This window comes from Theropithecus gelada, chromosome 6 (assembly GCF_003255815.1).
Source record: "Theropithecus gelada isolate Dixy chromosome 6, Tgel_1.0, whole genome shotgun sequence".
NCBI lineage: Eukaryota > Metazoa > Chordata > Mammalia > Primates > Cercopithecidae > Theropithecus > Theropithecus gelada.
In genome coordinates this window covers 145,293,244-145,306,963 of record NC_037673.1, presented here as the reverse complement: position 1 = coordinate 145,306,963, position 13,720 = coordinate 145,293,244, and the positions used below count along the sequence as shown (strand labels likewise).

Below are 13,720 nucleotides of genomic sequence, written 5' to 3'. Positions count from 1 at the left end.
CACCCAGCCATGTATTATAATTGCTCCATGTCCTTCGGCAAGTCTTCTAACTTCAGTCTTTGTATCTGTGAAATGGGAACAACCACGCTGACCTCAGAGTTGTGAGGATTAAACAAGATGGCAAATACAAAAGCCCTTTACCAACTGCCCTCTGTAAATTCTGGGTCAATATGAGAAAATGTTATCACACAGTGTCCCCTTGAGTGTTATGATCTTCAGCAGTGTGATGGATCTGGTCCCTTGCTACCATAAAAGGGCAACCAACAAAGGGAAAAGAAGCATGTCTCCAACACAGCCTAAAGCAAAATGAAAAGAACTTCAACTTACATTATCAGATTCCTTTTAATTTTGGAAGGAAACATTTTCTAAGCTCACGTTGGAAAACAAAATCTCAGTGGGTAGAAATCTTTAGAATTGCTTGAGGCCAGGTGCAGTGGCTCACGCCTATAATCCCAACACTTTGGGAGGCGGAGGCAGGAGGATTGCTTGAGATCAGGAGTGGTGAGACCAGCCTGGGCAACATAGATAGACTGTGTCTCTACAAAAAATAAAAAATAAACTAAAACAAACAAACAAAAAACTAGCTGGGTATGATGGTGTGAGCTTGTGGTCACAGCTACTCAGGAGGCTGATATAGGAGGATTGCTTGAGCCCAGGAGCTTGGGGCTGCAGTGAGCTCTGATTGTGCCATTGCACTCCAGCCTGGGTGAGACAGTGAGTTGTCTATAAAAATAAATAAATGAATTAAAGAAAAAATCATTTGGGACCATATTTATGGCCTGTAAGGCTTTAGGTGAGCCTTTGCTTCTGCATGAATGTTTCTATTGATCTCCCTGGAGACTATCGCTGGCTCTCGTTAAAGCCCTTGCTGACTCTGCTAGTAAACAGGAGCAAAATGTACGTAAATATAGTTCTATTTCATTGGAGGGAAAATAATTCAGAATGTCGTGGCTCATAAATTACTTGCTGCTTCCTCTGCTGTGAGATGCTACACCCACTGAAGGGAAAATTGCTAATGTGTAAATATGTGTGTACATGTGTTTATCGTGCCAAGGCGATGAGGAAAACAGACAGATATCTTGCCTTGAATAGGCTTTCCTACCGGGCTTTGTCTGTGTCTTCCTCCAGTGTACCATTACCATTTCATGCAGTGGTTGCTTATGGGATGCACTACTTCTAGTCCCACCACAGTCCCCACCAGGACCTGAAGACCTCTATTTTTCCCCATGGTTACTTGTGTTTAGTTCTCCGTATTACCAGCTCTATGCAAAGAGTACTCCAGGCTTGGAGCTGGGCAAAGGCTTTGCTTACAACTCTGAGAGGGCACAAGGCAATCTTTATGTAACCCGGCCTGCCCATCCTCCCCTCCTTGCCTAGGCCAAGAATAGTCAATGATCATGTTCTGGAAGAAATTCCACCTTGTCCCTGGGTACTCTGAGCCAAGAGGAGGGGGAGCAGAGCTGGTGGCACATGCATGAGGCCAAGCAGCAAAGCCCAGGGAAGCTACAAAGTCAGAGTGTTGAGGCTGGATATATCATTTCCCTAGTCCCCCCGCCACCCCACCCCCAAGACTGGCTTAGGCCTAATGATACCCCGTGAGGACGGCGTTCCTTGCCTCCCAACACATACCAGGTTTATATACATTGTGCATGTAAGTACAGAGAGGTGTATTCTGAGAGGCAGAGCTTGTGAGTGAATACTTATATGCATTTCTAAGAAAACACACAACTGGGCGCGGTGGCTCACACCTCTAATCCCAGCACTTTGGGAGGCCGAGGTAGGCGGATCACCTGAGGTCAGGAGTTCCAGACTAGCCTGAGCAACATGGTGAAACCCTGTCTCTACTAAAAATACAAAAAATTAGCCAGGCATGGTGGCACATGCCTGTAATCCCAGGTACTCAGGAGGCTGAGACAGGAGAATTGTTTGAACCCGGGAGGCGGAGGTTGCAGTGAGTAGAGATAGCTCCTCTGCACTCCAGCCTGGGCAACAAGAGTGAAACGCCATCTCAAAAAAAAAAAAAAAAAAAAAAAGGAAAGAAAGGAAAAGAAAAAGAAAACACACACAAATGCACACATGGACCCATCTGTGTGCACTTATCTGTATAAGAATGCTTTTGTATAAGTAAGCATATCTTCAGAGATGTTCTCTCAAAATACTAATTTGAACTCTGTTGCAAATACATCAATAGCTTCTAAATGCTCTAAGGCTAAAGATCCAAATTCTTAATGCAGCAAAAAGGCTCTTCACAGACTGACCCTGTCTGCCTCCCGCAGGCTCATCCTGCATCCCAATATGCCCTTCCTGTCTCTGCACAGCAGCTACACTGACCTTTGCTTAACCTTTCTTACTCAGAGCTCTCCTTTCACCACAGGCCATTTGCATGTGCCATTTGCATGTGCTTTTCTCCCTAAGCACCATGTTCTTCCCTCTTCTGTTTTGCTAGACATTGGATAGCCATTCTTCAGGTACTTGTTGATACTTTACTTCTTTGGGAGAACAGTTATTGACCGCCCAGAATTAGCTGGATTCCCTCAAAACATCCTATATTTTCTCCGTAGCACCTACCATAGTTGCCATTTTGTATCCATTTTTTAAATGTACCTCGTCAGTTATATGCAGACTTAGTCAGGGCAAGGATCAACTGCTTTTGTTCACCCACTGATCTTTAGAACCAAACAGTTCCTGGCATATGATGAGTACTCAACAGACATGAGTATTAGACCATTTTCATGCTGCTGATAAAGACATACCCAAGACTGGGTAATTTATAAAGAAAGAGGTTTAATGGACTCACAGTTCCAAGTGGCTGGGGAGGCTTCACAATCATGCAGAAGGCAAAAGGCATGTCTTATTTGGCGGCAGGCGAGAGACAGTAAGAACCAAACCAAAGGGGTTTCCCCTTATAAAACCATCAGGTCTCATGAGACTTATTCACTACCACGAGAACAGTATGGGGCAAACTGCCCCCATGATTCAACTATATCCCACCGGGTCCCTCCCACAATACGTGGGAATTATGGGAGCTATGATTAGAGATGAGATTTGGGTGGAGACACAGCCAAGCCTTATCGACATGTATTGAATGAAAGGTGTGTATACTTACATAGGGAGGGGGGTCAGCATATGAATCTGTGTGTACTGAGGTATCAGCATGACCGTGATGACATGACATGGCATATTTGCTCATCTGGAGCACAGAGAGGTCTGCTTAGGGATCCCTATGCCAGTATACATCTAAGGAAGAGTGTTCTATCTAAGGACAACATATACTGAGTATGTCTGCATCCTACATTTATTTAAGCAATCATATGGAAGTGTACAAAAAAGAACCTAGATTTGTACAAATTTCTATGTGAAAATGCATGTGTGTGCATTTGTGCTGATATGGGTATAGGCATCCATGTAAAAGTCTCTGTGTGTGTTTATTTGGGTGTGTGCATCTGTGGAAGTGTATATATCTGTGTGTGAGTCATATTCTTCTTTGCAGCTGGGTGGGTCCCCTTTCAGATTTCTAAGAAGGAGGGTTTATGTGCATTAGGTGAACTGATCCAAAGGCACCTTAGTGTGATTTGACTTAACCCAAGGCAGGGTGTTGTGGAGGAAGGAGCACTGGACTAAGAACCTATCACTGGAGCAAAATTATTTTTTTCTTCCTGGGCTGCTACCTCCCCATTTACATGCAGAGGGGCAGGGTCTAGGTGACAGTGATGCTATCGGGAGGTTGGAGGTATCACGGGTTAAATGCCATGTCAATGACAAAACACCATTTTAATTAAGTTCCTAGTTGCTCAAGGCATTTCATTATCACCTTCCTCTTTTATGTTAATTTACAAATTGTTTTCATCTTCTTTTTTAAATTTGGTAACACAGGAAAATTCGAATTCTGCTTATGTGACCGAACAGTTGTTTGTGTGCATGCATACAGCCACACATGATCAACTTTTACCTGCCTACTTTCTGTGCTATAGAGCAGAAAGGGAAGAAGAAGACAGTGTGATGTCCAGGGCCCCAGATTGTGATCCTTGGACCACCTGCTTCACCATCCTCTGGGAAAGTTGTGGCAAATGCAGATTCCTGGCCCTCAACTACAATCCTATTAGCTCAGAATCCCAGAATGGGTGTCAGGAATGTGCACTTTCTCAGAAGTTTCCCCAAATCATTTCTGTGCTCTGTAAGGTTGGAGACCCACTGCCATAAAATAAAATAATATCAAGAAACTCATACCTAAGCTGACACGACTAACCCTTTCACAATTCTATAAAAAAAGATTTCTAAGTCTAGCACCACTCTGTCCTTCAGGTTGACCCTCTATTCTTTTGAATTGGGGGTTCTGAGTGAACGTTTGGATTTATAGACATTGTGGAAAATGAAACAAGAAACCTAGTTTGAATGTTTGTGAGCAACACCGTGAGCAGAACAGACTTATTTTTGCAATATATATCACAAGAACCATGATGACCTCCCAGACAAACCAAACAAAATAAAACAGCAGCAGCAAAAACCCACCAACAGACCAGGAGGGTTGTCTGTGATATTTAGAAATATCTAAATGGATTTTTATAAAAAGAAAACTAGGCAGTAGTTTTAGAGATCAAATTGAAGAAATGAAGAAAAATCCCCATACAAAGAGTTGTGGCTTTGGGACACAAGCCTTAGGTTGTAACATCAGTATGGTGTGGTTGAAAAAAAAGCAAGAGTTCCCTAGAATTCCACTTTTGCTTTGTCATGGGTGCTGCTGTTATGATTTTGAAAGCGGTTTTCTTTTCCTGAATATACGAACACATTTAAAAATTCCCGTCTTCCCCTCACAGCACTGGAAAAAATAAAATAAAATAAACCAAGCCAGCAGAGAGCATGCTCCCTCGGGCCCTGTCCTACCTTGCCCAGTGACCCCAGCCACCTTGAGCCCAGGTTTTGCAGCCAGTGCACTAAGGAATAAGGAGTTACAGGCTCTGTCATGGCCTATCTCACCCTGATATTCTCTAATGAGAAACCTCAGATGCTGATACAGACCTTGTCAGAGACATGGGAAGAGCACCCGATCTCCAGATGTCAAGAGCTTCCTGGCCCGAAAGTAGTGATTTGACTCAGTGCAAACCCATGTGCTGTGACCAGGTGCCTCCTTCTGCCCTCCTATCTGGCGGGGCAAGCTCACTTAAACTGTGTCCGAATAATGGTGAAAGACAGAGATGCCGACTCTAAGTACGATCCTGTTTCCCAGTTTATACTGAATCACAACCTGCCTAGACAGTAGGGCTTGCTCCTTAGTCTCAAGGGGCATACATTAATCAGGCCCCTCTGGGAAGATTCCATGGAGAATTAGAACAAAATGCATCCATTAAAAATACCCTCTCATAATCTTCTCCTTCCTTCTTTCTTACGTGATCCCCAACTGAGAAAAGACAGACGGCCTATTCTAGTGGCAAAACATACACATAGACTCTGGTTCAGAATACCAGGTTTCACTCCAGTGGGTTATGTGATCTTGGACAACTTAGTTTACCTCTGAAAGTCTTAGTTTTCCTATTTATAAAATGATGACAAATATAATAGCACTATTTCCCAGAGTCGATGTGAATACTAAATGAGAGCATGCACCAGAATTGCCAGCTACAATGCTTGGCTCATAAGAAACACTTCGTAGCTATTAGCAGTTGCTACTATCAAAAGAGGCTCTCTATGAGAATAGAAACCTACTGTTGCACTTTTCCAAACAGAAGTTATTGGTCACTATGTGACCTGAATAGACTTATTTTTATACAAATCAACAGGCTGGGTAGGAGGCATTCAACAATGTCAAAAGAACTCTGTCCTGGATGTTCAGTGGTTAGTTTCCTCTGCTCTGAAAGCAGATTAGAGCCCAGGTGCAGAAAGTGTGCTTTCAACAAGGCAAGTATAGAAACATCTTTTTCATCCACTAGCAAGGGGCAGGGGGAGGGATTCTCTCTGATTTATACAAAGTTTGTATCTTTGTAGCCTCGTTTCTCAAAATGTGGTCCATGGGCAATCTGTGTTGGAAAAACCTGGAGGAACGTGCTAAAATGCAGATTCTTAGACCCCAACGCAGACTTTGTGATTCCGACTCTCCGGGAGTGGTGATTCTTTCGCACCTGAACACTCTATAAAATCAGGCCAATGGGCAAACAGGAATTATAACATGTGTATCACAGTACACACAAAAGTAAGTTCAAGGGAGCATTTGTAAAAGTATCAGCAGTGGATCCAAAACAGTATAAATAATATAATTCTATTTTCATTTACAAATATATTTATGTACATTTGTATAGCTAGGCTTAGAACAAAGACTGGAAGCGTATATATCATCAAATTTATCGATGGTTATCTTCAGGTGGTGACATTAAGTGTGATTTATCTCATTTTATACTTTCATATACTTTTAAATGTCCTATAATAATTATCCATTATCCTTTTAAAAAGAAAAAATATGCTTTTAAAAATAAAAGCAGTGCAGTCAGATGTGCGGTACTGAAGACTTCCTAATATCTTACAGAATTTTAGAGAAAGAAGGAAACAGAGGACCCATATAAGCCAAAGTGTCTCTCTTTAGAGGTGATGAAACAGGTCTAGAGAAGGGAAGTAGCCTGTCTGAGGTTACCCAGACTCTTAGTGGCTGGGCTATGACAGACCCCAGGTCTCCAGGCTTTGAGGCTAGAAGCTTTGAAGTGTTCCAGTGCTAGCCAGGGACCTGCCTCCATTCCTTCCTGCCCTGTAAGGGTGACAAAAAGACCACAGGAAGTGCAATGATTCCGAGGGTGGAGAAGGATGTAATAGTCTTTGCAGAGAGGACTTTGCAGCTCTCATTATTCTCGATCTGGGAGTTAGTAGGTCATTTGCAAAAGGCATGGGAAGAGCAGCTGATGAAAAGGTCTAATAGTTTGGAAAACTGCTTAACCTTGTTGCTCTATTTCTGGATTTCTCCCCATGGCCAAACGCTGTTGAGATCCTGATTTCCCCCGGAGGTTTCCCATTTAGGAATGCAGTGAAACCTCTGGAATCCAGAGGAATTGGGGAGAAGGCCAGCTGGAATTAGGGAACAGTTTGAATACACTTTAAGAACATTCAGGTCTGCTGTTTTCAATGACACAGGATCACAGATTTGGAAAGAGCCTAGCCCAGCCTCCTGCTCAGTGCAGGCCTTGTGCTTTATCCCGAGCAGAGCTTCATCTGGGCTTCTCTTGAATGCTTCCACAAACGGGAGGTTCATGATCCTGATAGATTATTTATTTCACTCTTTTGAAAGTCTTCCTATACCTGAGCTGGAATCTGCCTTTCTGTAAGGTTCTGCTTGCCTTCTTGTATTCATGCAGAACCGAGAAATCTGTCTTTTTCCCCCCAGATCATACTCAAAAGAAATTATCATGCACCAAATAGTACTTCACAGCATTCTCTTCTGCAGGCTGACAACCTTCAGAATATTCAACCATTGTTTATATGGCAAATGTCATCAACTCTAATTAGAAATATAAATGATTATCTCTAGCCTCTAAATTAACAACTGTATACATTTACATTCAGAGTGGAGCAGAGCTTAGATACCACCTGTACTGGCCTCAAATTACAGATGAGCAAACGGAAGTCTGCTGAGGAAAACTGCCTCACCCAACTTCAGAGAGAGAGAGTGGGGGGGTGGGCGGGAGGTTGGAGGGGGGCTCTTTTCACCTCACCCTGCCTCCTATTATTCATAAAACACCAGAATTTCTCAAGTTCTTGAAAGTGCTTAGGAAGTTTGTTCTCTTAGGCATTTAGAAAAATCCCTCCTTCAAATTATATTTGCACTGTCAGTGAAGTACGGATTAGCACAGACTGAATTTAGTAGAGGTTATACTGTCAATGAAAAGTATCATTGAAAGCATATTAACTTTCCTTGCTCTCTGTTGTCAGAAAATCATCTCCTTTGCTCTAGAATGCTAGCTCAAGATGGACAACATACCTATATGGCTACCCAGACCTATCAAATTTCCATAAAATCCGGCCACCCACTCAATTTAGGAGACCTTTCCAACGCTGGGGCTGAGAAAGAGTTGCAGGATGTAGGGCAGCCTGTGTTTCTGCTTTACTCTGCTGTGTTCGTTTTAGAGTTTCACATCCTCTTTCCATTTTGGTCTGATTCTCTGATGAGAAGACAAAACAAAGACTCGGAGAAGCAAACTAGGCACTTCAGTGATTGGTTTTTTTGTCCCCGTCCCCAGAAACACTGCAGTCACATGCTTGGAAGGGAACATTCCTCCCTGCCTCAACCCACAGCAATCTCCCTCTTCTCTCAACAAAGTATTGCATTTCCAGTTCTTACACTTGTTCTGGCACAGATTCTAAGCTACCTCGTGCTGCTTCCTGTTTTGCCTGGGTGCTAGGCTCCATGGATCCTGGAATCACAGAGACCTGGGTTCTCGTCCTGACTCTGCAACTAGTTGGTGGTATGGCTTTGGAAAGGTACTGAAGCTTTCTGAGCCTCAGCTGCCTCGTTTGTTAGATGAGGACAATTATGCTACCTACATCATACAGTTGTGAAGAGGACATAATGCCTAACAGGTGTCTAATATAGTCACTAACATTTAGTAAGATTCCATAAAAGCTATCTGCTTAGTGTCATTAATATCATGCTCCAAAAGGCAGAAACTGAAACCTATACTTTTCTCATGCTACACACAGTAGGTTCTCCATAAATACTTTCTGATTGATTCTGGTTTAGGCTTCATTTGGCAGTAGGTTCACCATGAGAAACATTCCAAGAATCATGTAAAGATAGTTCCTATTCTCAAGCTCCCTTTTCTCCAGATTCCTTATCCTATTAATTATTCAGTGGGGAGGCTCACCCTGTCCTGCCACTGTTCACACCTGTCAGCTTGCATCTTAGAAAAAAGTTCTCCTTTGACAGACTCTGAGAACTTGCTGTCCAGGCAAAGAAAACTTTCCGATGATGAATACAACACAAATTTTAGGTAGCCAACTTGTCAGCAACAGAGAGATGAAGGGACACCAACAAAAGCCAACCCCTCAAAAGAAACAAAGCAACACACCAAAGAGGTAGAAAGTAAAGGATTAAGATATGGCTAGAATACTCTTGCTTATCAGGACCCTTAAAACTAATCAAAGTTCTGGTGCTTACAATATTCGTAAAGGAATGTGAATATGGTTAAACTCTCCTTTTAGCTGGGAATCTGAATTAATATTAATACCTGAATTTTTCACAGAAATTACATTAGACATTCCTTTAGGCAAAGGAATATATATACAACACTGACATTTGGTTATAAAGAGCTAAGGAATCTCCCAGCTTCCCTAAATGCAGAAGATATCTTAGTGGACTCTTGCTGAGTTAAATGAGCAATTATTTCTTTCGTTCCTATTGCAGATTATTTGTTTATGCTCCAAATTTTGTGTTAAGGACAAAAGAAAAATACATTGGCTGAAATGAATGTGTTATGTTATAGCCCCAGTTGAGGGTGAGGAAAGAACTCAATGCTAATGTGGTGGAGAGAATGCAGCAGTTCCTGGGATAGCAGTTGGGTTCCCTGGCTTGAGTTCCCACTCTGACATCCTTGGCTGCTTACCTTGGGCAAGCCCTTCGCCTCACAGCGTTTCAGTCTCTTCAGATGTTAAATACTTTCTATGGGCTCTTCCATGTCTGAGATTTTATGAGGCTACCGGGAGTATGAAGATTAGCCAAAGAAGCTGCCCAAATCTCTGAGTGTGGGGACCAGAGCAGTAGAGAGAGAATGTGATAATAGGTATGCAAACCCTTGGAAAAAAGTGAAAGCACCGAATGACACACATTCCCCAATTTGCCACAGCATGTTCCAAAATCACAGGCGCCTAACATTCTCCTGAGAGCTCAGTGCTCACCCAAACGTCCCATCATTGAGCTGACAGGAAGCAGAGAAGGCCAATGCTTTTCTGGTTGGGGACCTTGGCTGGGATAGAAAGGAAGAGGGGAGTGGAGTCAGCTTCATGAGCCAGTGAAATGGCAATGAACCCTGCAGGCCGATCTGCCCTAGCCTGGCGTTGCCAAGGAGGACGATCCACTTCATCAAACCTGGGCCAAGCTCTGGCTCAGACACACAGGCAAAAATAGAAAGGGGCTGGGAGAAGAAATGTGTTTACTTTTGTGATTTCCCCTAACGTGCCTCTTGACAGTATTCTAATCTCTTCACAAGCAGGAGCCATGGGCCACAGGCCTCACCTCCATTGACAATTCATGTACAGACCTAAAGCCTTCTTAACACTTCAGGGTCACTATTTGGGCAGCTAGAAAGCAAGTTTAGGAGGCAGCATGATGGAATGGAAAGAGTGCTGATGAGGGTGTGTTACTGCCTAGGTGAACTGTGAAAATCCCTCTCCAAGGCTCGGCACAATCAAGTGCTTGCAGAAAGAATGTATATATCTGCTGAGATTTTTAGTTTCTACCAGTGACTCTCAATCAGGGGCTAATTCACACCTCAGGGGCTCTTTTGCAATATCTGGAAACATTTTTGCCTGTTATAAGCAGGGGATGCTCCTGGCATCTAATGAATAGAGGCCAGAGGTGCTAAACATCCAATGATGCAGCCCTCACAACAAAGAGTTATCTGGTCCAAAATGCTAACAGTGCCAAGACTCAGAACCTTGGTTTATACTGAACCGAGGAGAGTCAGTGGGAGAAGAAAACAGGGACCAAAGGAAAGAAGGAAAAGGGGTTAAAATTCTATTTCTAGGTCACGTGGTATCCATCAGTTATGTGTTCTCCAGTTTTTCTCCCCATGACCAATGTCTTTTTAATTTTCCCTCGGAATTACGGGGCCATGTTCGAGTAGCTTCCTCACAAGAACATCTTCCTTATCCCTAAAATGCCAAGCCCTGATGCAGTACAAAGAGCTCCACTATAACACATGGCCAAGACATAAATATAAACAGTTATGAAACAAGTAGAACTGGAAGGTGGGTGGTGGGAGCGTGTGGAGAGAAAAAAAAATATGCCCATAACTCCGCTTCTGTGAGTCAGTGTTTCCGAGGTAACAACACAGAACAATAACCATAGGGAGAGTTGAGCTATACTAAGAGCAGGCAGAACTGATTTGGGGCATGAGTGTCAGGAGAGATGCAGCTTTGCAGCAGCAGATTCAAAGGCAAATGAAAGGGTTAAGCAATCTGTGCATGTCATTCTTGTATCATTCTACATTAAGTCATGGGCAGTTATTACAAGTAGTTACGTGCGGTTTCCAGTCGGGGAGGCAATGGCACTCCAGACAAGGGGTTTTGGAGAAACAGGTGCAATGAAGGCATGGTCAAACAATTTATTTACTGTAAACTTTAGACTTTGCTCAGGAAAACAACTGAAGCTGCTCCTCAAATCCCTGCCTAAAATACCCCATGTGAGCAAATAAGAGGAGCGGGGAAGAGTCCATGTTCACAGCTGAAAGGTCCGAGATATTCAAAATCCTCAAGTCCGAGGGTGTGGGAAGGAAAATCTCCTTCAGATACAAATTACCAGCAGCAATATATTACCCCTAATACTTGAATAGTGAGGTAGATACATGGAAAAGTCATGAAAACATAGCAGACTCAGGTCCTCTAGGACTAAAGCCCTTTAGACATAAACTTACAAATTCCATGCAAAGAGGAACTGAACTGTACAAATAACAAATAATCACCAAATAAGTTTTCTCTCTTTTTACAGCTTAAAAAAATAAAAAAGGCAGAAGGATGCCCCTCCTCCTGCATATCTCTATACAATTTTATTCTAAGTTTATTACCCTCAAGTTAAATAGTCTGTTTAGTGTTCTGGTGGGTGGGGGGGTGGTCTTAAAAAGTAGAAAAACTGCTTTACAGCAGTGAGTCATTTGTACTACAACTCCTCCCTTGTGAATCAATGTTATCGCTAGGCACAGTACCTTGATGGCCCACAAAGTCTTCCGTGCCTGGGAGGTCTTCACACAGCAGTTTATTTTCTTTCTCCTGTTCCAGGTGATATCCACTCTGCTCCCCTGTGTTGCCATTGCTGTTGCTGGAGTAGCCATTCCCACAGGCCTTCAAAGAAGACCTGCGCAGACACAGAAGCTCCTGGAAGGCAATCCTGAAATCTGGGCTCCGGCAGTAGATAAGGGGATTGAAAGCAGAATTGACATAGCCCACCCAATTTAGGAGGATGTAAACTTCCTTAGGGATGAGGTTATCCTGGATCACATGCACAATGTTAACGATGAAGAAGGGCAGCCAGCAGAGGGTGAAAGTGCCCATGATGATGCCTAACGTCTTGAGGGCTTTGTGCTCCTTCAAGCAGAACTTGGAAGATCTGCGGAGTCCATGCCCTGTCCGCCCATCCTGCTCCACCTGGCTAAGGTTCTGGGCATGGAAGCGGCCCTCAGATTTGTCAATCTTCTGGAGCTGCCTTTTGGCCTCCTGAAAGACCCTGGAGTAGACGAAGACCATGATCACCAGGGGAACGTAGAAGGACACGATGGAGGAGGCAATGGCATAGGCTTGGTTCGTGAAGAAGTCACAGCAGGTCTCCTTGGCATAGCAGTTGATGGCTTCCTGGTGGGTGGCCCGGTACCAGTGCATCTGAATGGGCAAGAAGGAGGTAAGGCCTGACACGATCCACACCATCAGAATGATCACCCGGGCCTTATTCTTGGTCAGCAGGCTCTGATACTTGAAGGGTGAAGTAATGGCAAAGTAGCGATCCACTGCGATCACGCACAGGGTCTCAATGCTGGCCGTGACGCACAGCACATCAATGGAAGTCCAAAACTCGCACCAGAAGTTGCCAAAAGTCCACATTTTCATGAGAATATGGGCGGCCCCAAAGGGCACCACTGCCAAGCCCATGACTAAGTCAGCACAGGCCAGTGAAGTGATGAAGTAGTTGGTGACCGTCTGCAGACGCTCGAACTTGGCAATGGCTGTGATGACCAGCACATTGCCAAACACGATGGCCAGGACGATGAGAGACATGACGATGCCCATGCCCACCACCCACGCCTCGTCCCGTTCCTGCGTGACGTCGTGGTCCGGCGCATGGCTTCCGTTGGGTGCCAGCAGGAAGGCGCTGCCGTTCCCGGGTTGCCCCATGGCGCGCAGTCTGGCAGGTGAGCGCACTGTCTGCAGGCGCCTCAGCGGGCGGACCCCCGGCGGGGCTCTGCGGGCCGCGAGCGGACTCCTGGAAGCCTCATTCAGCGGCCGTGGGGTGGGTGTGGTGGGGACACGTCTTGCACACTTAGCTTGTCGGGTGCCAGGGGCTCGCGGTGCCCGCCAGTTCCAGCCAGTGCTCTGGAGAAGCCGCCTCGGAGTGCGCTCTGCCCGTTATGTGCACAGGACTTTAGGGGAACTGCCCTCGCCGTGACGTAAGGGAACTTTCGGCCAATGGCACGCCGGCAGGCCCGAAGGGGCGAGGCACCCATCCCCTTTCCTCCCCTCCTCTCGCCCTCCCTCTGCTGGGGCTGGCCCGGGCGGGGCCCAGCTGCTCCCCGGCGGGCGGGCCTCCACTCCTTCCCGGCTACCCTGGCTGGCCCCAGAGGGCTAAAGCTGGAGCTGGCGTGCTTACCAGCCAACCCGGCAGCTTTTGGCTCTTCTGTGGCCGCTACCTGCCTGCCCTGGGCGCCTGCGCGGCCTGAGGTCTCAGGGCAGAGGGCAGCACACACCGGCACTGCCCCACATTCGGAGAGAAACGAGAGTGCCCACCGAGGCACGCACATACAGGCACAAATACACCCCGGCAGAC

The 13,720-nt window shown here is 45.1% G+C and overlaps 1 protein-coding gene across 1 annotated transcript; it reads right to left on the bottom strand.

Annotated features, from left to right (window-relative positions):
- Positions 1-11,269: 11,269 nt before the first annotated feature.
- On the bottom strand, positions 11,270-13,652 carry ADRB2 (adrenoceptor beta 2). The gene has a single exon (XM_025388105.1). The coding sequence runs from the start codon at positions 13,069-13,071 to the stop codon at positions 11,824-11,826; it is 1,248 nt and encodes a 415-aa protein (XP_025243890.1). The 5' UTR covers positions 13,072-13,652; the 3' UTR covers positions 11,270-11,823.
- Between the last annotated feature and the right edge of the window lie 68 nt (positions 13,653-13,720).

Coding starts and splice junctions, on each gene's coding strand:
- ADRB2 (XM_025388105.1), bottom strand. CDS start 13,071: ATGGGGCAACCCGGGAACGGCAGCGCCTTCCTGCTGGCACCCAACGGA.